Here is a 26,652-nt window from a genome sequence, read left to right as displayed (position 1 = left end):
TACACCGCGTGATTCGAGTCCAGCTAATTAAATGGATACTGAGAAAAAGAATGAAATTCCTGTTATAGCCATCTGTGGAGAGGACATGGGAGTCAGAACAAGAGAGGGCGACTGTGCAACCGTGTGCTGCTGTTCAAATTGGCATCTTAGCCATGCTGGGACTCTAGTGTGTGTGAAGGATTCAATTATAGATTATGTGAGGGTGTGTATGTTTTAGGTTTGGGAAGGGTGGGGGTAAACAGAGATTAAACAAGTGGTGCTGAATGGGTTAGCAGCAGATGAAATGAGTCTGTTAATGAAGATTGGGTAGGACTGGAGGGAACCGCTCCGAGTTTCCACCACAGAGTGGAGAGGACAGGAGTAAACAGAAATTGAAAAAAGGAATCAGCAAATAAAATAGAGGAAGAGGAAGTAAGGCGAGCAGAACACGGAAGAGGTGAGAAAAAGCAGAACAAAGCAAGAGCTCAACAATGGCAGGGACAAAGAAAGACAGACAATTAAAGGGAGACAAGATGGAAGCAAGACGGAGGAGGAGGAAAGGAAAATGTAAGGGACAAATGTGGGTAAATGAGAATGATAATGGGAGGCAGTGGTGCATGGCCAGAATGATTGTTTTTCGAGGCCCTTGCCAAATAGATTGGAGGACTGAATTGTACTAGGTGAGTGCAGAGGGATTTTTCCCCCCCCTGATAGCACTGCTCTGTTGATAACACGTCAACTTAAGAGGTGAGGGGTGCCACGAGGAACACCTGCCTTGCTTGAAGATGTATCATCCATACACACAAGATTACAAAAGACCATTATAATGATGCAGAAACAAGCAGATGTCCCCATCGCAACCTAATACAAAAAGCTGAGGTACAACAAATGGTTATGGAAGAGTTTTTGGACCAGTCTCGGAAAGTTAGAAGGTGACATCATGATTTGGCAAAGGCTCTTTAAACAGTGACTCATTGTTTTCATTCTTATTGTTAAAAACTTTTTCTTATAATTTAATTCAGGAAAGACCGATCTGAGGAGCATTACTTAAGGTAGAGCAGTATGCAATAAAGCAATATGTCTGTGGAGGTTCTCAGTCATCCAGAAATCCAGTTGTCTCCTTGAAAAGACAGTCGGATTTCTTTACGTTTGTAAAGAAGTTTCGCCTCTCATCCAAGATGTTTTTTTCCTCTTCTAATTGACGTAGAGCCACAGGTATTTAAACCCTAGTGGGCGATGTCCCCTTGGAGGTGGGTGCTGAGGGTTGTTGATTTCTTATCAAGTTCCCAATGGTCCCAGTGATGTAAATTTTATCATGAGACATTTAGCACGAGGGTCTGTGCGGACATGTGCGTTCCCGCGTGTTTTTATTTATTTATTTTTTCACCCAAGTGGTGCACTTCAAATAAGTATAACAGGAATGACTTCTTGGCCAGTGGCTCTCCAGCTGTCCATTTCCACAACATACTATAATGAGTGAACTTTCTCTCCCTGGTGTTGTAGGGTCCTGGTTTCCCCATGTCGGTATTCTAGAGGGTGGTGGGAGTCAAAGAACAGGTACTGATCTGTGTGTGGACTTCCGATAAACTTCAGAGACTTCGATCCATCTCAATAAGCACAGCCCAGTCCATGACCGGTAACCCATTTTCTCTTTGTATCCTTCCTGGTGAACAGTGGTGGTGTCATAAGTCACCACCTGTCAGCCACCAACAGTGCAGTCTTGAGATCCCTCACCACCGGTCAGGTGATTTGACCCACAGCTTTGGTGATTAATCAATATCATTTGTTCCTGTTAGACCAGCTCTAAGGGGACAGCCCCCCCACTAGTGGTTAAATACCTGGGGGATGACTCATTTGTTCTACACCTGCAGAGTATTCTTGGATGAGAAGAGAAGCTTCTTTAGAAACCAAAAAGTCCACCTGCCTTCTTTTTAAGCACTTAAAAATGCCATAATGCAGTTCATCCAGATTCAGTGCAGAGCCACAGCTCACCTCAAGCTCACCTCTTACAAATATTCACTCGACTGCAGCTCTCTGCTGAGTTTGCAGTCTTTTCTGCTAAACTCATCTCAGCTAAACTTTTTTTTTCTTCTTTTTTCTTTGCCATTTCATTTCAGTATTTATTAGCAAGTCAAATGATTTCTCAAAGATGTCATTTTTTACAGCCCCATGTGAGCTGATAAAATCATTGTCATTTGTTCTTTGTTTTTAGTCATTTAATCTAGCTCTGGACGGTAAGGCCAAAAGTTTGTGTCAAAAAAAGATTCTGGTGGTTTTAAGGTCAAGGTCAAGGTCAGATTTATTTATATAGCACATTTCCAACAGCCGATGCTGCACAAAGTGCTTAACAATAACAATAAAATTAAAAACTACAGTGTAATACAATAATAACAATAGAAACAATAAAATAGAAGAATTGAAACAATACTAACTAATTCAGATAAATCCAAAATGCTTGGGTCATAATGTGTTAAAAGCCAGAGCGTAAAAGTGTGTCTTTAGTAAAGATTTAAATTGCTCAAGAGTTTGAGCAGATCTAATATTAAAGGGGAGACTATTCCAAAGTCTGGGAGCTGCGACGGAGAAGGATCTATCACCACGAGATTTGAGGTTAGTCCGTTTTACAGTATATCAGAATTGTTACTACTACTACTATTCTTGGATAAGAAGGTCTTTACATAGAGAGCTCTAGTAGCCCTTTTTCTGAGAATATATTTTAAAAAATTGTCAACATTTAAAAAAAAGTACACAAAATTACACAACCATACAAATGATCACACATCTGACATAAGGAGGCTATTTGTTAACAGGCTGCCCGTTATGCTTTTCACTTGTTGCCACTGTTTTTAAAGTCAACATATGGCTCGTTAGTGTTAATGCTTTTATACTGGAGCTGTGTGACGCGACAAAGAACCACATTTGGATGTGTTTTTTCCAAACTTTGTGGCACAAATTATTCAGTCATTGGGGGGAAACACCTGTTACCGTTGAGTATCATATTATCTTGTGTGTGAGGAGCTGCCAAAGCCGCTGGCTGCAGTCAAAATCCAGCATAAAAGCAGAGGGAGCAGGAATGAAGCAAAAAACATTGTCTTGGTTGGTTTTACTGATAAACTTCCAAACAGCAGACACCGCTCCTCTTTTGGTCACCAGTTATTTTTACGTTATCTTCAAGTTTAATTTCCATCTGTCTTTGCTGAATGTACTGACAGAGTGCAGAGTGATAACTATTGCACTAACTAGCTAGCTAGCATTACTCAGCTTGCCAGTTGGAGGAATCTTTTTTTTTTTTTTTTTTTTTTTTAAAACTGTCCAACTTTTAATACTCCAATTTATTTATTTATTTACGTCACTAATTATTTTGTGATGTTTGTTGAATGTAAAACGTGCCTTTAACTTCTAGGTTGGAAAAATTAAGCCAATGAGCGAGTGCCTTATACCTGCATCCTATATGAAGGCCGCTGAAAGGCAATAGTTGTGGATGCAAAAAAGACTTTAAAAAGATGCAAAAAGATTCATTTTGTGGCATATTGATTCAGATTACTGGTAAGATAAAGTTATTGATCTCAAAAAAGGACAATTAATTTGTAGCTTATCCACCCAGTACGTTACTTAATTACTCCCTAACAATTGTAATGTTATACTATGTATAACATAATTTGATTACTTTTGCTTTTCCTTGTAAAATGACCTAAAGTGCACTCATAATTACCATTTATCTACAAAAACCTTTAGGCTATCGTCCCTAAAGCATTTGCTATTCTAATGAGGACACATGAGGATCTTTCTCTTAGTATTTATGTATGAACACAAAGCCAACAGCACAAAGCAAAGATGCAAACCAGCACAAAGAGACCTTAAAGCGATCGCCAGAGTGATCCTACTTAAAAATATCAACCAGTAGAAACAGAGGCTTCAGGCTGACTGCTCTTCACTGATTTAGTTATCTGTTGAAGGTCTGCTGAGCTGGGGTCTGCATTCAAAGAGCCAAAGTTGTGTTAGCAGTCTAATGCAGTTCTGTCCTGGATGCAATTTGCACTTTACCATAGTGCTGCTGTCCTTTTGAGCAATAAAATATAAATAAAATGTCCATATCCCTGCTGTAGACAGAAGACTGCGCCTCCATTTTCCTCTTCCGCCAGACGAACTGAAATCTACTGATTGTTGCGCCAGTACAAATGGAATGCATACACTGACTAACAATTCCAAGGAATTGAATTCTTGGGAATAGAGAACAGATTCCCATCTCTAATGAGGTCGACAAATAAATAGCGATAAGCAACAAAATTCATAAAAAGTAGATATGTGAACAACAAAGAACAATCAAAACAAGGTAATCTAAATAACCTTAGTCTTAGGCAATGAAGTATCTATTTGTTATACACTGGGGTAAAATGTAGCAGCGACCTGAGCGCAACCTTCCTGAACATAAATAACAAAACATGGTCAGGATGTTTTTGCCATTTTTTAAACACCTTTCTGCTCCACCGTCATGACTTTGGAGCATGCATTAACAATGCTACTGAGGGAGTTTCCTAACAAATAACACGATGATCAAAGAAAGTCTTAAAAGTATTAAATATGACAGGAAAAAAAAACAAAACGCACAGCACTGCGCAGGTTGAGGAATTAACCTCTTACCCCTAAGATGGCACTATGACGCAGCTATTCAACATTTAGCTGGTACCAGTTTATTCCTGTGGAATTCAAAGAATTTCACATTTTTCATGCATTGAGATTGTCTCACCGTTGGCTCCACTTTCTCATAGGGGCACACTGTTTGTGGGTGTTGGGTTTATTATTTATTTATGTTTTCAAACGGACTAAGACAGGGAGACAGATAACCACCAGACACTTTACAATCACCAGTCAACTTGACAAGCTGGTCTTCAGACAGGTTAGAACTAGGGCTGTTCGATATAACGATATATATCTGATGACGATATAAAAACGTCTATCGTTTCATTTTACGCTATCGTTTGTTTCGTGGTGTCGCAAAATAAACTGTTTGCGGCAATATTTTTTTCATCGTTTTGATGGTCACTGTAGTGGCTATATTCATTTCTTAAAGTTCTCTCTTTCTCTTATATTTTATATAACCACACTATGGACGGACAAGCGCCTGTTTTTATGCATTGTGGTTAGCAACAACGATGGTAACACCATCGTGTGTCCGCTTGTTTATGTTCCACGTAAACCTTTCACAATAAAGCTCAAGATCCTGTTGAGACTTTTCAAAATAAACTGAATCACGTGAAAGAGCAGATTATTTACGGATGAGAGAGCTGCCAGGTGCTAAAAATTAAACCTTAGACTCAAACGTTAGAACAGGCTTTTCCCCGCAGCACGCCGTGTAATAAATACTCAAAGAAAACGGCGGCCGTTACAACTTATGTCTAAAAATGTGTAGTTTCATGCATCGGTTAAAACACTCGACTCCAGCTACATGACGCGCAGCTGGAAACACTTCCCGCAAGTCGAGCTGCCCGAGATTCACAGAATTTACAGAAAATGTTACATTTTTGTGATTTATATCTTTATCGGGACGATAGAATTCTTATATCGGAATATGAGATTTTGGTCATATTGCACAGCCCTAGTTAGAACCTATACACATCTTGCTGTTTAGCGATGTGTTCAACACATCATGCCACCTAACTGTGTTTTATTGTCTAACTCATGTAACCGATCTAACTACACTATGAGGTAAGGTTGGAAGGTTAGTTAGTGCGCCACTCTCCCCTACTTTAGCACATGGTTGATGGACTAATTTATATAGCGTTATATTACTCTTACTTAGATACAGGAGCTGGGGATCAAGCTACCACCAAATTACTGGGGAGGGGGACTTGGTTAATTTCAGAAAACTAAAGTTGACGTCTACGTGGTCCAAAAGGCCATTAGAAATATTCAAGTCTTATTATTATATTATAATAGTATTTATCATAACAGCCACCATCTAATGGCTAAAAGCTTTAACAAAAAATTCATCACAAAAGAGTTTATGACTCAGATCTCCTGTGAATGACTTCCCGTAATCGTAAACTCTGCAGCACTATATAGCTTTGTTATACTGTGTTCCCCAACAGGTCCCTGAGGTCATGTGATCGGGGCTTGCTGGTTGTCCATCACACAAGGCTGAAAACGAAAGGTAACTGTGGCCCCCAGACTCTGGAACTCTCTCCCTTTGAGCTTGAGATCTGTGGACTCAGTGGTCTCTTTTAAAAAAAAAAATTTCTTAAAAAGCTAAAAACTTGTGTTTTTAAACTTGCTTTTAGTTCATTTTGTTCTACACTTTGTGTTTTTCATCTTGAAAGGTGCTATACAAATAAAATGTTACCTTACTTTTTACTTTACTTTCAAAATGGAGGATCACTGGTTTCACATGTCGTTTCATAACCCCTGCTCGTCACATATTTTCCTTCTTGTTTTTAAAAAGCGAAACAGCCAAAGGTCAAACGCCAAAGGTTCTCAAAGGTTCAAAACACAACTTTAAAAAACGATGACATCCTGGTAACCGTGTCCATCTTTTAAACCATCTATGCTTGCAGCTTGGAAAAGCCCCAGGGGACCTTTTTTGTTTTTCCCATTCACTGGCATTAGATTTTTAAAGCACCATCACATTATGCATGACGACAGTATAATATGAGGATATACCGCCCGGTTCAAATTTAATCTCTTCTGACTTTTGAGAAAATGTTATGAGTGTGGTGTTATATGCTGGTCCCAAAAAAACCATAGCCTGCATTCAGACCTTACATTACAGAAAAGAAAGAAATGCCAGTAACCTGCTGTATCTCTAAAATACACACGAAAGCCTGTACACATGTGTGCATACACCTCCCAAATATGTTTGGTTTACCAACACTCACTGCATGTTTGAGGATGTAAACGCTCCCAGTGTTTGCAACAATCATCAGTTCAGTTTCACTCTGCTGAGCCGGTACACACAGAGACAGCTAGGGCTGTTGTATTGGGATTTAAATTGTAGGCACAACAGCAGAGCTCAGGCAGCCACCTGGACACTAAACTGTAGGAGCATTGCCAGATCAGTGACAGCGAGCGAGTTCAAAAAAGGGCCACAGAGCTGTCCGCAAGCACGCTCCAGTATAGTGACCCATATTACCTTGAAACCGCATGGACAGATTCATCCATACATGATTTGACAAAGTGACATAAACTTGGATGGCTAAATCCACGGATGGATAAAAGGTCCCTTCAAAGCCTGCGGCAACTTCCCTGCCAGGCTTCTTACACTGTGACACACGGCACTGAGTCACGGTGTGATGAAATACCTGCATCGCTACTTCTACCTGGATAAAAGCCTCCACGGCTCAAGATGTTTTTCCACTTGAGTATAACACAAAACTTGAAGGTAAAAATTAAAAACTGCATAAATAGACAATGTCCTACCATTACTGCTGAAGATTAGCTGTGGCATGTTCAGTGAAAGCACTTTCTCATCACTAATTGAACTGGCCTTGTATGAGGAAGGTTACAAGCACTAGTTTCATTAGCCCTTCTAACACTAGGTTTCGGTACTATTCAGCAAATAAATCACACGATGAAAGGAAAAAAAGCTCCATGTTTGTAATAACATAAATTTGAGGCATTTTTTGAAATAGTATTATCTTTTTAAGTCTGCTTTCATTGGATGCCTGTTGCCTTTTGCAGTTGAGGTCTGTGAAAAATTCTGAATAAATCAAACAGTAAACACGAAGAGACAATCAAAAAAAAAAAAAAAAGCAAAAGTAAAAGTTGAATCGTTCTCTCTTGCAGTTAAGACCAGATTCTTCTAAAACTCAACATGCAAACAATGACATGAAAAGGAAAAAGAAAAAACACACCAAAAACGTGGGCCTATATTACACTCCACTGCAAACACAGACAGCTGAATACCCAACAGCTCAGCAGGCATTCCCATTATACTTCTTTGAGGTCCACCATCTGGGGTGCACGAGTTGCAGACGACAAACATGTCATCATTCACTCTCTAGTAGACGCACGGTATTCAAGGTGGACACGGAATTCAAAGTGGCTTCCAGATGTCATTTTAACATTTGCTACAACTGTTCTGAAATTAGTGCTGGCTGGCATGACCAAACATCTTGCAGTATATAAAAAGGAAATCTACATTTAAACTCCATTAAGGTAATATACATTTGGCACAAGGCTACAGAGTTAGGCCCCTAACAAGCTGCCTGCTCTGCTTTTAGATTACCTGTAATGGCACCTTTTGTCACCACTAATTTTAAAGAAAGGCACCATCTGCCTCATTGGTGTGAATATAACAACCTCAATTCTGACTTATTCGCCCAAACTTTGTGGCACAAATGGTTCTGCCATCAGGAGAATACAGGCGTACTACAGCACTGAGTGGAGAACAATGCAATGCATATTTAAAGCACATGGAAATTGCTTATGAATGGCAGATCCAGCAACTTTACCTGAAATGTTCTTATTTCTGTTTAGGACCTGCAAAAGCTGATTATGTTGAAGGTATGCAGTCTGTCCACATGAATTTATTCAAGCTCATGTAAAGAGATTATAAATCAAGCAGGGTGCTACTCATAAGCTTAATAACCCTTACTGTTCAATCTGTCAAAATAAAGTGTGAATTCATTAATTTCACTGATTGATTCTAAAAAAAGTACAACATTGTCAACTGGCTTAAAAATGTGTCCATTATAACTTAACACATTTACAGAATAATAAAACTCCTTCATGCACACAGAGCCAATGTGAAAACGACCCACAACCTTAGTTGACATGTTTACCAGTTACATATCTGCAATGCTCAGGAACACATGCTTCTGCGCTTATTGTGTGTGTGGTTAGGTTTAACAGTAGCCTCTCAACTTGCTACTGTGCTGTGCAGTAATTGACTCAGGCCAGCGTGAGCTGAGACCGAACATTTGTCCTGAACGCTTTATGTGCAGTGATGTACAGCATTCAAATTCGCATCTGCATAATTGTGTGACTTCTGCAGGCTGTATGCAGCTTTGAGCCATGGAGACATTTTTTTAAATCAGTTGCATGCGGTTGAATTACATCACCGAAATAATGAAAAATAGGGTTTTCTAAATAAATTGGTTATATAAATGTGTTACATTTGTCTGCCACATTTCTGTGAATCTCATATACTGGACGTGAACCAGCCAGGAATTACATCTTCCTACAATCACGCAGCTACAGTCAGTCAATAATAGACATGTGGCTTATATGCATAAGTCCCCTGGCCCCAATAGGATTGTAGCATTCTATCATGTAGTAATCTTTCTAGATAATACCAAAGCTTCTAAGCAGAAAAAAAGAAACCCCTGTGTCATTTGCCAAAGTAAACTGTGCTGCAGAATCAAAGGAAATGCACAGAGAATCCCAACGATGAATTAAACCTGGGATGCTATTGTAATTACATTACTGTTATCATTTATGCTGTCTAATTTATGTTTAAAAAACTCAAGGATAAAGGCTAATGATGCTGTCAAACACTGTGCGTTATAGCTGCTTAGGTTTACAGCCAGCCATGGTAAACGCTTTCAAATGACAGACTCATCAAGGAGCAAGTTTTCGTGGTAGTCGATGGAGGCCGAAGAAAAACGTCGATGATTCAGCAACCTGTAAAACCACCTTTAGCCACAATAACTTGAAGTAATCATTTTCTGTATGTCTTTATCAGTCTCACATCACCTGGCAACCCATTGAAACGAGCCATACTTGTTCACTCTTTTGCGGCTGAACAACTATGACTTGTTCGACATGACAGTTCAAGACTGCACTGTGATGAACTTTAACATTTAACACGACAACTCAAGCCTGCAGAGTCTGAGATGTAGCTCCTGGGTGTTTTTTATATGGTTTTTTTTTTTGCCGTTTTTGAGCATTGCAAAAAATCTGACAAAAACTGCCAAAACATCTGCTTTTATAGAGGTGCTCACACCAGCTGATGAGCACTCACTGACTGTATTTGATAAGCAGAACCTGTTATTTACCGCTTAGTTCCTGTGGAAGCAGTAGGGTAAGTTCAATTTCCCCTTTCCCCATGCATATTTGAGAGAAAGATTTGCAAGCAGAGGCAGAAACAGAGGCCTGTAAGAGTTGCTATCTGCTAAAACTGTCTTCCAATCAATTCCGTGTCTTCAGTGATCCCTTTTATATTGATAAAATCTACAATATTAAATTTGTCCTCCCTGAAAATACCCCGCCATTTTTATTTGACACCTGCTCAGCACAGGTTAACTGCAGAGGTGGGCAACTGCTTCTCTGTAGCCTGCAGCCTTTATATTCTATCCCTGCAGTCCACAGGAACACGAAGTGATTTCATTAATAGAAAATAATTTTATGGACTCAGTGGGATGGCACAATACTGTATGAACAGGAAGCACTGTATGCTCACTTTGTGCTAATGAAAGGCCGTAATATTTACACTTTCAAAGCTCTTCTCCAATAATTCTCTACTCGGCACTGAAAACTGGACTGACCCTGAATTTTATGTTCCTCGTAGCAGAATGATGACTAACAGGGATGCATTTCAAGTCTGATATGTTGGAAGCATATAGCAAGGACTACATAATGCCACTTTCATGACTTTAATTTAATTTTGTGGCGTGTCTGTTGCATTTTTTCCCCTTCCTCTCTCATCACCGTTAGCACCTTTAACCTTTTGCTACTTAAACATCATTTTTGCATGGACTTCTTCCATCATCTGCTCTTAAGCTGTATTTCTATGTGGCCAATAGAAGCTCAGCTCAGCTCTTTAATGTCAAGAGAAACCCAGTTATGGAGAAAGACACAATTACTTCCATTTTCAATAAGCTGGAAATATTAAATTTTTTCTATCTTAGGATGAGTTTAAGCAAAGCAGGGAAAAAGTCAGTGAACAGACTCAGCTCAATACAGAAGGGAAAAAAAATCCGCAGTACTTGTCAAGGTCAACGGCAATAACAAGGAAGAAGTGAATGCTGATAAAAACTGTTTGCAGAGCTCTTCATTTTCACACAGACAAATACAAACACACGCTTGTATACAAAGGCACACGAGATGCATTCTTAGTAAGAAAGCTGCAGGGCTGAAAGGCAGCTGCTGATGCAACTGAAAGAGTGGATAGACTGAAAGTAAAGTCTGTTTCAGGCATCTTTCAACTTGAAAAGCTTCTTCCTTCCACCTGCTGTGGAAAATATGTTGCAATGCAGTTGCTGCAAACATTCAGGCTGTATTTTAAAAAAACAAAACAAAAGACTCTTCTCATCTGCCTTGTTAGCTCAAGGATAGGCCGCATTTATTGAAGTAAAAAAATAAAATAAATAAATTGTTGAAGGCAGGGGGGGGGAAAAACTAAATAAAACAAGGTTAGCCACTTTATGAACAAACACTCCGTTCATTTCATGCATTTTTAAAAAGGAAAGGAAATTGGGAGAGGAGATATTCAACCTTTAAAAGGGAGATCTTGTCAATTCTACTCTTAAAGGTCATCATATTGTGAAGGTTTTATGGTGCAGCATGTCGTTTCCGGGGCTTCACGTGGTGCACAAAGAAGCCTAGCATGCCTTTCAAGGTTGTGGATAAATAATTCAACATCTATGAAAAGTAAGATTTGAAAGTGGGGCTACTTTTGTGGGTAAAATCCTCCCAAAAGAGTGAGCATGAATCTAAACTTCTTTGTGAGGAATCAAACTGTCTCCTCTATACAATAGGATTCCTCCTTACGGCACTTTTAAGTCTGAACTTACCCAGAGGTAGTAGGTGAACTGCAGGGCGAAGATGGCGATGCCCTCATTGTCAAAGGAGCCGGCGACGGAGCGAGAGATATAACCGGGGACGATGGCGATGAAGCAGGCTGCCAGCAGCCCGGCACCCTGGTTCCACAGCTCCCGGGTTAGCAGGAAGGTGGAGATGGCGGTCAGGCCGCTGAACACAGGCGCAAGAAAGACGCACACATCACGAATGTGGACGGTGATGTGGAGCATGTTGAGCACGTAGTGGATAAGGCCTGCAGTCGCCATGAGCCCTGGGTACACCTGAGGGAAGGTTTTTAAAAAAAAAAAAAAAGGCAGAAGAAGAGTTTGTGAGAAACGCAAAGAGGAAATAAAACCAGAACAGAGAAGCCTCAACATCTATAGTAACATAAGTTAAAGGAACACTGTTAAGTCAGACTATTTTTCCCCCTTTACACATTTTTGGCGCCTACCAAAGAGATTTTAGCCAGCGCCAAAGAAAACTACACTTAACCTCCCAACATTTTTTAAACAGAGGTTTAATTTCCTCAAGCAGATTTCTTGAGTAACACACAGATTTCTCTCACAAAGGCTCACTGCCTTTCCTGAAACGACCAGGTATGTGCTGCATTATTCTGATGTTATCCATGTTGACAGAGAGGGAAAAGTAAAGTGCAGAGAGTTGATTAGTTCCATCACTGGAGAGTAGAGAGGTATGGATTGGCTTTTCTGTAAACCTTGGGACAGATGAGAGCAGCACCTGTAGTCGTGATGACCTTACGCAACGACGACAGTCAGAACTGTATCCTAAATACCCTTAAGAGGATTTACTTAAAAATAAGGTTACCAAAAAAAAAAAAAAAAAAAAAAAAAAAAAACAACAACAACGCACATTTTGATCAAAAGACTAAAATTAAATCAACATCAGAAGCCAAATTAAAAATGGTTCCAATAGCTTCCAATAGACGGGCGGTGGCATCAGGCTTTTCTCGTCTCCCATTGAACAGATGTTCAAATGTGACCTCTCCCTCCCCGACCCTCAGTGCGAGCCTCTCGCCGTGGGAATACTCGTTGTATTAGTGAAAGCTGCTAATTCTCTTAAGATTAAATGACTTGAGGTGAATCGCAGCTCTAATGTGTTCATTTTCCACATTCTCTCACTAATTAAGCGCTGCATACAAAAATCTACGTCTCCGTCTGCTGTGTGTTCAGACAAATTGTGGGAAAATGGAAGGCGTAACTCGTGAATAATTTTAAGCTGCTTGCGAGAAGATTTAACGTGGGCTCGTACCACATCGAACGCACGTAGACGCCACACGACAGTCGATCTTATAGACCGTGTGCTGTGCGAACCAGCTGTTAAGCGGGTATATGGAGAATTGACGTGTAGGTTATCATCAGGTATTGATCGGAAAATGAAACAGCTTTAGCAGCTCAATTAGGAAAACTGTCACTTTTACTGATTTGTAGTGAATGTTCTGTAATATTTACACAGGAGAAAAACAAAAATATAATCATTTGTGTAATCAATAGTCAATTGTCTGGGCAATGATTGTTCTGGAAATGCTGTGTGACTAGCTTTTCAGTCACAAGTGAATAACATTTCAGGACTCGGATGTAATGTAATATAAAAACATTAGAGGAAAAACTTAGAAGAGTTAGAGAAGAAAGAGGACAGTTACATGACCCACATCTATTCTGTGGCATGATGTTGATATATAGGGTGAGTACAAGTACCTGGGCATCCATATCAACAACAGGCCAACACAGAGCCTGTGCATAAAAGAGGGAGGAAAGCTCTATTACCTCACCCAATGAGCAGGTTCTATTACCTAAACAAGCTGAGAGCCTTAAATATGTGCAGCAAAATGATGGATATTGTCCAGTCAGTCGATTGTGGCAAGTACAGCGTACTTTGCTGTGGTCTGCTGGGGGGAGCAGAGTCTGAGCTGATGACAGCAACAGACTAGATAAACTGATTATGAAGGCTGGCTCTGTGATTGGCCGTAAACCGTACACTTCTGAAGCTGTGTTGGAGAGGAGGTCACTGAACTGACTGTTATCCATCATGGATAGCAGCGACCACACTACTTACTGACCAGGCTTGTCTAACTAATCTAATACTACATCATCTCAACTGCTATAAAGTACAGTACTGTATAAAAGTCTTGAGCTACCCCTTATTTCTTTATATTTTTCTAGGAAAATGGGAAATAGGTCCATTGTAACATGCGCAAACACACATGGAAATAGAGCTTGTACAACTTAATCGAGCTTTAAAGTCGATATCTGATAACTTTATTGTATAATATGAATAACTTTATTCTTCAACGCAGCCCAAACTCTTTGACAGGCTTTCTTGTAATTTTTTTAAGTAGTCTTCAGGAATAATTTTCCTTGTTCAATTCAGTCATGATGATGATGTTGTTCAGGCTCTGGGGAGGCCAATCCATGACTGATACTAATCAATTTTGTGTTCGTCTATCCAGGTATGCTTTTTTCTGCATTGGCAATGTGCTACTGTATGGTGGATTGAAATCTGATCATACTTTTCTACATTCAGAATTCCATTAACTTTGAAAAAAATCCAACATCACTGGCTGAATTGCAGCTAAAGACCATGGAAGAGCTCCACCGTGTTTTATAGGCAGCTATAAACATTCCTTGTTAGTCCTGACCTTCTCTGTACATACTAATAATTTGGATTCATCACTTCATAAAACCTGTTACCAATCTAGTTCTTGTGTAATTTGGCACACCACAGCCTTTTCTCCCCGCTTTCCTGCCTTAAGAATGACTTACTAACAGCCGACCTTCCACTTAGACCATTTCAGATGAAGCTACGTTGAATGGTAGATTGATCAGTGAAAGGTCCTGCGTCAGGTCTTTGCTGGATTATTTTTTGCCCCATTTCTTAAGGACATGTCTTTCACATACTGTTCATCTGCCATAGAGTTTTTTTGGACTGCCAAACTTTCAACTAACAGCTCTTTGAAAATACTTTTTTTGTGCTGTGATTTTATACTTGTCAAACTGTGATCTCTGGCATTTTGTAGATTCTTTGTATATTTAACTAAAGCGATTCTTTCAAGCCTTCCTCGGTATTTCACTATGGGAAGCAGCCTCTGGCATGACCAATTGTGGGAGTTCCACTACTACAAGCACATCAGACAGACCAATGACTTCAAGGACACGAGGTCCTCTGACACCCTTTATAGCAGCCTTTGTAGAAGGCTGTTAATAACAAACTCCCTAAAGATACAATTTAAAATTGATTCTTTGCCAAGTTGTCAATTATGTGTATGTACAAAACACTGTTTCATCCTTTGAGTAAAGTATCTTTTCAAGCTTCACTGATTCACAGGTCAAAAACAACCCATTCCCCTAAAAATGGTCACTTACAAGGCCCTTCAAAAAGCCCAGAAGTATTGCCTCTGGCTCCTTGGAAACAAAGAAAAGAGTATGGGCTCAAGACTTTTGCACAGCACTGCATTTCTCATTTCATTAGGTCAAAACTTCAGCGAGATTTAACAGGAGGTAATGTGGCCATTAACAAGCTCCATTAATGATGAACACGAGTTACTGATGGGCATTTAGGCACCAAACACCAGCGTGCACTGCCACAGAGCCACCACTGTTTATTACATATTACAGGGGCAGCAACGAAAATAAATATTCAGCTCAACCAATATGCTAATTGCAAATAACCAAATTAAATTGAACTAAACTGAATTGGCCTTGAATCACACTGGGCACACTTAAAGGTCTGAACAATTATTTCTGCTATCAATTTGTTGATTATATCATTAATAAATCACAGAATCTCCTTTTCTCTGTTCTCCATTTTGGTCGATTCAAACACTAGAAAACTGGGATGAAAAGGAAAAAGGAATTATTTTTGCTTGCATAAAGAAAAATCGAGGGTCAAGTTTTGCCACACATGGTGTCAACAAGAATGTTATTATTAAAACCATTAAAGATGGGGCCTGAGTGGGTGAGGCTTAATGTCCTTGTCTCATCTGTATGAGAGCAGATCCAATTAGAGCTTTGTGCAGTGCAATGTGGACGTCTGAAATAAGATGCAAAATAAAGGTTATGTTTAACGTGCGAGTAGTCCTTGATGCGTTTCCACTGTAGGCCCACTCCATACGCTACTGCTAATAAACTTAGGTCTTCACGTCTCTAATTAGCCAATGCCTAGAAGTCCAACCTACACCAGCTAATCTACATCTGCGTAAATCAACCACATCTCATCTCATAGCTCTGAGAATTTGACAACAGTCCATTATTACCCATTCTAAACTGTCGTATGGCCCAGGTCCCCTCAAATATGACTAAAGCTGTTCATCATAGTCAAGGATATTTAGCAATGAGGTCTGGCTTGAAAGAAATCTTTGTACATAAATTTAATCAACACTTCTCTAAACTGGCATTCAACAAAGCACAAGGGGGCTTGCTCATTTTGAAAACAGCATCAACTAAAACTGTCAAAAGGCGTTACAGAAACGCACTTGAGTCATTGTCATTACGGCAACAAAGAGCGGTTTATTGGATTGACAGCCTGCTGTTGTTCTGGACTGTCACATTAGAGAAGCCTTCCTTCCTTATCTGTGGCACAGGAGAAAGAGCAACTGGCAGTCATCCTCTGGGGAGTGGAGGCTGGGTGGGAGTGAAAAGGGGGAAATAAAAAGGGAGAGGGCAGCTGGACTGGCGTGAGCATAAAGGCACTCAACTGTCACATTAACTGACATCGGCTCATCTTTCTTCCGAACGGCCTGACCCGTCTCAGTGCTTAGAGACTTAATGCTACCATACACAATTAATGCAGACTGTCAGGATCATCTGTCTAATTTTGAATAAAGGGCGGTGGAGGGGAGTGTAAGGATGAGACTGGAAGCATAGTAGATGTGTGAAAGGCAGAGGCAGGCAGAAGAAAAGATATGATGAAAGATAACGAGCCAGTGAGGCTCATGAGAAGAGGAGGAGACTGTGAGCTGTATATACTGAAAGGTGAGCCCAGGTAGGTCGAACGGAGCAAATGTAACATTAGCAAAGGTGTTTTCGTGAATCCTACCTGGCGTCAGAGGTCACAGCAAGCAGAATAATTGTTAAAAACGTCAAACCCAGACTGGCTGTTTAAAATGACGCCAGAGTGTAACTTAGTAATTCACAAAATTCTGAATTACATTCTCCGCTCCCAAGTTTCCTAAACAACAGCCATTGATTGCATTTACGGGCTCGCTGCACCAGTCTGAGATGAACCCAGCACTTGTCCACACCCCTGCATGTTTTAAAAGCATAGGCTTGATGCAAATAAGAGCTCTCACACATTCGTTTTATGATTTCAAAAGCAGTGTGGGAGTAAAAGTAAATGCCCTCCTTCCCTGAAGCCTGTCTGTGTTCATAAAATTATCTCGCTCAGTCATGCAAACAAGTGGGATTTTCACCATAAACCTACACACCAAATAAGCGAGCGCCTCTCTGTTACTCCAGCAACTGCCATCGCTGTGCCCTTGAGCAAGGCACTGTTTGCAGCCGACTTTTAGTGTTGAACAGTCGCTCTCTATATATAAATGTTGACAAATCCCACCTCCGCTTCCAACTGTGAAGCTGCTGTTTGACACTGCAATCTTCTTTTGACTGCTCCCTTTAGGGGTCGCCACAGCAGATTATTTGCCTCCCTCTCCCCCTCTCTCCAGCATGTACTGTCACACCAAACCTCCTCCCCTACATCTGCGGTCTTCCTCTCGTCTTTCTCCCTGGTAGCTCCATATTCAACACCCTTTGTACAATTCCCCACTAGCCCTCCAGTGTGCATGTCTGCGAACCTCTTAACCTTCTCATTTCCAGTCTTGTTTCTCTTAGTGCCACTCTGGCACCTCCAGCTCTACTTCCCATCTTTTGTCAGTGCCACTGTCTCCAAATCATACACCATACGTGCTCCCACTTTCATCTTGTTTACCTTTCCTTTAGCCACTATTCTTCTCTTACAACTCCAAAACACTCCTGACACAGGTCTCTACCCACCACTCCACTTGTGCACGGTCCACTCCCCGGGGTATATAAACTCATCTACGTCACTTCCTCTACTCCTTGCATCATCACCTTCCTGTCTTACTCTACTTTACAGACATGTATTTTGTCTTCCACCTACTGACTTCCTTTCTATGTCTCTCCAGAGCATACCTCCACCTCTTCAGACTCTTTCACCTGCTCCCCACTCTCCCTACAGATACCAATGTCATCTGCAAACATCACAGACCACAGAGACTCCTGCCTGACCTCATCTGTCTATCACCACTGCAAGCAAGCAACAGCTCAGAGTCGATCCCTGATGTAATCTCAGCCCTTAATGAACCCATTTGTCTCTCTAAGCAATAAAATAATAATCAAGAATAATTTGTTATTTTTCAGTTATTTTAATGCAATCTCAAATGTGCTTAAATTTGCATTTCCTTAGCTTTCAGATTGCTCTCTCTTATTCAGACACTTTGGAGAAAAGGTCATAATCATGCTTGTTATGCTATTTGCATTCCTGTAAAGTCTGATCCAGTTAGTTTTTTCATTTTCCTTCATCTATTTTTTTGTAATTAAAAAAAAAAAAAAAATAGGTCAAATATTTCTAGTTGCTAAAGGGCCATAGTTCTATCAGATGCATCAATTCCTACGCATCAACTCCTAGACTCTGCACATTTACATGTGATACGGAGACATTTGCATTTAGTGTGGCCAATTAAATGACCCACCCATCTGCTAAAGAAATGGATGTGTCTTATAAGGGGAAATGTCACCTGCCATCTGCCACTAAACGTTTTCCAAAAGTCCACTGTGGGTTACAGTGGACTGTTTTGTGTAGACCGAGCATGTAAATCTCAAAGGGAGCCACAGTGATGCCCTGGGATATCTGGGCATTTTAACAAACAGGGGATTAGTATGCATCTGGTAAGCTAGTGAGTATTTACATCAGCAAGACCATGCATAAGAGACTGACTTAAAACAAAACACAATGCTAATGTTCATGGTGAGGAAGCAACGTGTCATTTATGTAGTGCAACAGTGTGGCTCACTGACAGTGACACAGTTTGGGGGCAAATGAAGCGCTATGGCACAGAGAAATATGCTATATCAAGCCTTGGCTTACACACAGATCTTGCTGGAAGGATGAATTCATTATCCATTTCTGCATTTTCAAGGGATTTGTTGACAATGATTAAAAAAAAGAAATACAATATCTCTACTTTTTGCGATGCCACAGCCATTCCGCTGCAGTGCATGTTTTACTCTTTAACATTTTTCTTCCAGTCAGATTAATTAATTTGGTTGCCAAAGCACTTTGTGAAGCTGCATATTAGTTCCAGCATGCTTTATGTGAATTCATTCCAGTGGTATAAGTATCATCCCTGGGGATCCAGAATCAGGCATTTTAAAAATGTCAAATAAAAGAAGAAGAAAAAGGTATGAAGTAAAAATCATCTACAGACGATGCTCAAAATAATAACGCCGCAAGTACTACATGACCTCTGTAATTGCAGACAGTGCAACACATACCTTAGGCCCCAGCACAATCGCTCCACAAATTATACTTGCTGAAATGGCTGCAGTGACTCTTCATAACCACTCAGCACAACACTTCCAAGAAAAGTTCAGAAACACAGGCAGGATTTTGTATCAGCTTGAGCCTGTGTGTTTTAGTTAGGCTAGATTTGTCATACTTATGTCCTACATAATACAACGGTTAGAAATCAAACTGACCTTAATTCTATTCTTATGATTTAAATGTTAGGGTTTTGTTTGTTTGTTTAATGGGGGAACATCGACATTTGGAACAAGCCTAATATTAATAAAACAAATGACAAATAGAAGTATACCAGAAATGAAGTTATAAAGCACTCATGAAATGCACCACCTGTCTGCCAACTTCTAATCTCCAGCTGTGATACTGCTCAAGCCCATGTATGTTCTCCCTTTGCAAATTGCTTTAGTCTGCTGAGAACATTAAAATATTTAAAGTAATGTCCAACTGGAAAATGAAATGAATCTTCAGTGAAACTACATTGAGCAGAAAGGAGACTGCAGCGTGTGAATTACTCTACGATCATTTCCCGTTTTGACTCATACGCCATCAATATATTCCAAATGTGCAGAAGAAGAACCTCAGCTCTGTGTGCACTGATATTTATGCTGAAGATAATGCAATGTACAGTCCGGGAATCTTGTTAATGTCATGATTAGACGAGTAATCTGAACTGGAAGGCGTACAGTCTTAAATTAATTTTCATGAGTTTCAGCTTCCACCCTCTGGGTACACGGCTTAGCCCAAGCGTCCATGTACTGAAACAGAAGCAGAGCATCCATTATTACAGGCTAGGCTTGTCATGTGCAATTACCAGAATCTGATGGTAATTACTTATGACAGATGAATCCTGATGGATAGGTTTGGGATGTATAATTCCTTGGATTGCTTGTGCAGGAGTGAAAACTATATTCAAATATCAGTATGTAGAATGTCTTCCAGCTCCAGCCCTGGACGTTGTTTGGTACTACAATAACAGAAATGTGAATAAATGCACAGCATTAACATGCCTCGTTGTATCGGCTATGTGCAGGAACTCCCTAATCAGAGGGAAAGAGACAGGAGTCGCACTACAGGCTCCAAGGGTCAGGCTCTAGCTCAGCGTTTTACCTGAACTAGTAATCGAGGTAAGAATTCATTTCCACATTTATCTGGCACTGAGTACCTAGATTCTGTAGTCCTGATGCACCATTAGCTAGAGCAATTATAGCTCAGAGTATAACCCTAGTATGTCCATGAAGCTTGGTTGAGAGAACAAACAGCAGGTGGGGACGTTAAGGAGGAAAGGGAGATGGAAAGGCCAAAGGTATTTAACTCACATAGACGTCACTGTTCACAGGATAGAGGGGTGAGAAGATGAGGCTGGGAGATGAGGGAATCAGGGAAATGGGAGACACATTTTGTAGAATCATCATGTCCCATTTTTCACCGAAAAAGTTCAATATTTTATTGTAATCATGTTGCTGGTCAGTGGGGAGGGCACGGCAGCTGAGGGGAATCAGTCAAGTTAACGGTTAACTGTTGTTCCTGGATTGTGACTTAAATCCATGCTCTTTGATGGAGGCTTATGGGGCTCTATGGCATCCTTGATCTGCCAAGCCTGACTTTAGTACCCTCGAAATACTTCTCCACACTGCATGTAGGCAGGCCTTCTTTGTTCTTGTATGTAGTAAGCTTGTGTTTGTTTTTATCCCTGTATTGAACCTTGTGTGCCGACAGGATCAAATGGGCATCTCGATGTGCTGGTCGACCTATGTGTGAGCCTCTGTGTGTTCTGCCACCAAACCAGGTCAGGGTCATGCAATGCAAATATATCTCAGTCTTTTTAAAAATCAGGACATTGCGGCATCAAGCGTACTATTTCCAGGCTATGTACGATGCAGAATTCCTCTAGCTTATGTCCCGTTGCCCTGAGATTTTTTGCAAGGCAGACTCTAAACACTAAAAGCTTTCTTCAACCTTATCCTTAATATTAGAAGACTCATTAAAGTAGTGTAAATCTATTCTTTCAGGACCAATTTGACTCTCAGTATCAGGCTCATCCTTCATGAATACAACTTCACTGTGTCACACATGGGCCAGAAAGTTGCTCCCAAGTTGAAAGGGAGCAATCTAATATAGTGCCATGGCCTCAGCGTTAGTTGCTGACACTTATCTCAACCCCTTTTAGTCTGATGCAGAGCGAGCTCGTTCACACTTGAGGTCACTGTCTGATTAAACAAACTGCAAGACACATTCAGCAAAATGTAGTGCCTCAATGCTCAAGTGACCAAACTGGAAACTACAGGCTGAATTTAAATCAGCCATTAAAATAAAAGAGATGCGGAGACAAGGCAACACTTTGGTGGAAACACAAAGAGGATGAAACATTTGTCTGAGCTGATTTAGTAAAACAACAGAAAATTGAGGGGGAAAAGGCAACTATTTAGAAAGGTTATCCTTGGGGTCAATTTCAAGCACAGCAAATGTTCGGCCTTCGGAAATGTAAACGCTTGCCTCTGTGTTTTACATCAAACACCTAAAGCAATATGCAGATGATTGACCTTCAGCTGGGAAAAGTCGTGGTTGGAAATAATGATCGCTTTTTAGTCTTTTCTGATACACACTCTCACTGGGGTAGAGCTGTACAACTACTTCATAGACACATATGTAATCAACCAGTCACGTGATAGCAACTCAGTGCATTTATGCATGTAGACATGACCAATAAGGCCTGCTGAAGTTCAAATCGAGCATCAGAATGAGGGAAGAAAGGCGATGTAAGTAATGCTGGATTGGATACGGTCGTAGGTGTCAGCCAGGTTGGTTCGAGTGTTTCAGAAAGGGCTGATCTATTGAGATTTTCCCACACAACCAATCTGTGGTTAACAGAATGGCCCAAAAAGGTAAAGTATCCAGAGTATTATGATTCTGATGTAGGCTGAGGGCACCATGGTTTTTCTAAACACTGACTGTTCCCCATACACATACACAGAGGTCATTATCCAAGTCAGTGTTGCTCAGGTTCTCTCTATTATTATTATTTTTTTTTTTTAATCACAAAACATATTTTCTTAAAATTTTGTGAGCCTGTGGTACTCCTGTGTGGAGTTTCCCCACAGCCATACTTTTTAGGTTAAATTATGATTCAAAATTGACTGTAGGTGAGGATGTGAGACTGTGTGGGGGGGCTGTTGACAGATCCAGTGTGTACCCAAGATGTGTATGCAAGATGGGATAGGCTCCATCAGCTTTGTAGCTCCAAAGCTGAATAGGCCATTTAGAAATCGGATCAGTAGAGATACTTGTGGCTCTTATGGGCACCTTATTAACAAGATTTAAATCTCTAGTTCTCTAAACTGGAAATGGAAAATTGATGAACAAATATGTAACAAATGGAGCTGCATTTTGAGGATAAACTTACTGTGCCACCCACGATCCTCCCCAAGGGGTACCACGCCCTTTCATCGAACCAATTGAGGAACTCATAGAAGCCATTGGTGGTGAGATGGTGTGTTGATCTGTAGTTGAACCTGTAGAGATGCAGAAAAATAATAGGGATTACTTCGTGTAAGGCAAAGAAACAACCACACAGATAGAATAAAGATCTATTTTCATTTGTAGGCCAATTTTGAGAAGGGGAACAACAAAGACTCATCTCTAGGAACGAATAGATTATTTACAGATTTTCTGAAGGCGGTACGAATGGATAAGCTGCTGAGTTTTTCTTTTTTGAAACATGGAAGATGACGCTTCCATTCACAACGTGAGCCTTTGTGCTATCGCCAACAGCTCAGGTCAGTCGCTGATTTAAAAAAGGAAAAAGGTTGCGATGAAGGGCTTTCATACATACGGTGGCATTTTCAGAACAAAAGCCTGCTTATTGTACAAATAGTTCCAATTTCAGGCTGAGCTGACGAAGACGTAAAATAGGTCTGGTATTAGAACAGAGAAATAATGACCAAAGGGGGGGAAACTAAGAATAAATATAAGGAATATTACTCCAAACAGGCTTCGATTCACACTGTAGCCGTGGTAAGCCGAGGGGGTTGGAACGGCGTCAAGCAGCAGAACCAAAGAGCTGACAGTGCTGAGAAGAAAGCTGCCAAAGAGAACGAAGCAAGTGTTCAGTAAATTTTCAGAGGCAGCTTCTTTTGCCACCGAGCTCATTAATGTAGGCCGAGTATGTTCAAAGGCTCATGTAACATAATTCATCTATAGAGATCCTATAGCAAACCTCAGCAGCTCACTAAAGGACTATTATTAGACAAATGTATATCACAGAGGACACAGCAGCCTCATCTGTGTGACTAATAAGCTCTGGAGCAATTCTTTGATTCATATTGCATCAAGTCTAACAATATGACAAGCCAACAAACCAATAGCAGGCTCAGGGGTTTCAACAAGCTGATGCTGTAAATTTGCATTTATGTGCATCTTAAAGCAGCATATACATGCCAAAGTTTAGAGGCTATAAAGAGGCTCCTGCTGCATGCGGTTTTTTTTTTCTTTTTTAAACACAAATCAAAAGAGTATAAGTAGAAGGCAAGCTTGGCATTTTAACAATGCAAAACAGTGAGACGTTTATCTGCATCTAAATCTGCTACAAATAACAATAATAGGCCATAATACCGACTCAACAGTGCAATCACTTCCTTATTACTGGCACTCGTTAATGAGAAAACAGGGATTAAAAGTCACTTAAAAAGACTTAAATACTGAACTTGTATCTGATATAAATTTGCAAACAGTGTATACTCCAACTGTAAAAAGAGAAACATGCAAGCTGCTGGAAGAGGCAATTATAATCAAATTCATCTGACCTTAAAGTAGTGTCAACAGAAACAGTGAAACACAACAAGCACACACACAAAAAGCACACACACAAAAAGCACAGGTGTCTCGGGCGCAACGACAGCTGCGAAGCCAATCAACTACATTTTCTTCCTTCAGCATACCCCACTCTTCAAGTGCGAACAGGCACAAACCCTTAAACACTGGTCTTTTCAAAGACGGCTGTAATTTTAGCTAGAAAGTTCTCGTGTTGTCTTGTGTTATGAATGGAGCGCACCTCTTTCCTCCCTAGAAGCACAGGCTCACTCGCCATTTTGTTCCTCTGTAACTGAAATGACTGAAAGAGCGCCTCTGCACAACAAGATCAATCCAGACGAAAATAGGAGTCGTAACAAGGTTTCCGTAGGTAAACCTGTGGAAGGATAATGGTTTCCTGCAGCAGTCTTTGTCTCCACTAAGGCTCTGTCACCCAGTCCACATCCTACAGAGCGGCTGAGGTGTCAGGTGGTTACTGGCTTCAGCTCTCCATCAAGCTCCCCATCTGCTGCCAGCCGTGCCTCTCTTCACCCCAATATGCCTCTGTGGACGTTCCACGTTGGAGGTTGCAGGCTGGCAGGGACCGACAGTTGTCTTTGGAAGGGGTCCTCATGGTCAAAAACATCTCCTAGTCTGGGTCCAACTCTCTACCAGGCGACCCTGTGTCCCTCATAGTGTCCACCCCTTTCATTTGAACTCATAAAGGTCAAGAAAATCCTCTGCTTAAAAACAAACAGAAAAACGACAAAAAACACCTATGTGTTTAATAAATGCATATTTGTTGATAAACAATCAATAGTTTAATTACTGACCAAATTTATCGTCAGCATGTTTTCAGTCACAATCGAACAGGCCGGCTAGGGATGTCATTAAATCAATAAGCGTGCTTCCAAAGTTAATCACATAAACTGCGTTTCCATGTATTCAAGTGAGACAGATTAAGAGATGACAAGCAATGTCATTAAAAAGCTGCAAAGTCGTGGAGCGTGAGACGCTCACGATCAATGCAATAAGTTTAAAACTGCTGCACGGTCACGAGATGCTTGGTTTGCTCTCATCTTCTCTATTCCCATCCCTCAGTTAGTTTTGAGAAGACGTCTTTGTATGCAGCACGCTTTCATTGATGGAGAAGTTGCAACATGATGATGGGATGCTGTGGGATACAGGTGATACTGAAAAAAAAGTCAACAGATCCCAGGATTTTTATTTTTGTGTTTCATTCTCTATGACAACAGTTACTAACCATATTGATAAGTCAAGACGAACAGAATGATCATAAATTAGAAGAGCAATATTCTCTATGCGACGGATGAAACAACAGGCAAACACTCACAGGCATTGTGCCTCTTAAAGTGATCTTGAAAAGCTATAAAGAAGCTGACATGAGTGTTTATCCTTGGGGCTCCTCAGGCAATCACATTACTCAACAACCTGAGGCCCGAGAGTCTGAATCTGGGCAGAGAACAGACTGGGACAAACAAACCATCCAGCTGGAACACAGGAGTCACACAGGAAAGGAGAAAAAAGAGCTACTGCTTTACAGTTTTTCTGCTACAAAACCCCCCATACAAGATTAGGTCCTGTCAATTAAAGTCTAGCAATTGTTTCATATGTTTAAATGTCCAGTTCTTTCAATACAAATATTTCATTGCATGCTGAGGCGTGGAAAGAAGCTCAATGTTACGAAGTAAAAAAGGGAAAAAAATAACTACAGAAGCAGCCAGGTGTGCGAGTTTGACCACAGAGAGACTGAATGTAGGTGCTGTGAAACTGGCCAGCCAATCCGACCTCATTGTTCTGCAGCTGTCAAAGCAGCGAGGCGGAAACACGGCAAATTCAAAGAAAGCCTTTAAAAAGACAACTTTGCGCACTGCCACACCATATCCACACAACCCATTTTCCAAAGATCTCATGCACAGCTGAAGGGAGCGCTCTACCTCTGCCCTTGTCACTTTGACGGGGCGGATAATGTAGCTCTGCCAGGCACATTAGCAATTTAATGCATAGCTGCCAATATGGTTTTCAGGCCCACAAAGCACACGAATGACTAGTGATTGTACTGCAGCACCTCTGAAAACCAGCAAGTACGCTTCAAGGAAAGCAGCACACCTCTAATAACACCATTTAAAGAACATAAATTTAAAAAAATCCTGGATTCATATCTGCAGAACAACTCTTATATAAACTCCGCAGATAATATCTGAAAGCAAAAATAAAAATAGAAGTGGGATATTTATGCACTTGATATCACAGGGGGACTCCTGCAAGCACCGTCATTTATTTTAATCAAGGTCCGTTTCACTGATTACCAGTTTCCTGTTGAGGCTGTGCCATCAGCAGCAGCATGACTAAGTGGGCTCCCTTCCTGTTTATAAACTAGTAATGCCTCATTCAGCATCAACTGCATAATCAGATGCATCATTGGCTTTTCCCCACTCGTCCATATTCTGGTGAGTGTCTGAATGGTCGTTGGTTCTAATCGCCACCTTGACTAATTAACAACCTCTGTGAACAACGTGTAAATGATGAAACTGTTTATGGACCAAGAAGGCAAACAAGCGCAAACAAAATAAGCTT

The 26,652-nt window shown here is 40.6% G+C and overlaps 1 protein-coding gene across 1 annotated transcript in view; it reads right to left on the bottom strand.

Moving 5' to 3' along the window:
- Positions 1-26,652, bottom strand: part of LOC309698503 (dolichyl-diphosphooligosaccharide--protein glycosyltransferase subunit STT3B) — a 102,578-nt gene that overhangs the window by 36,517 nt on the left and 39,409 nt on the right. The window contains exons 2-3 of the mRNA XM_082520994.1: positions 22,670-22,778; positions 11,709-11,996 (exon numbers count right to left, since the gene is read on the bottom strand). Coding sequence (XP_082377120.1) covers positions 11,709-11,996; positions 22,670-22,778 — 397 coding nt within the window. The remainder of the gene's footprint in view (positions 1-11,708; positions 11,997-22,669; positions 22,779-26,652) is intronic.

The sequence above is a fragment of the Aulonocara stuartgranti genome (assembly GCF_965226115.1).
Source record: "Aulonocara stuartgranti genome assembly, chromosome: 22".
NCBI classification, from domain to species: Eukaryota; Metazoa; Chordata; class Actinopteri; order Cichliformes; family Cichlidae; genus Aulonocara; species Aulonocara stuartgranti.
This window is presented reverse-complemented; position numbering and strand designations above follow the sequence as displayed.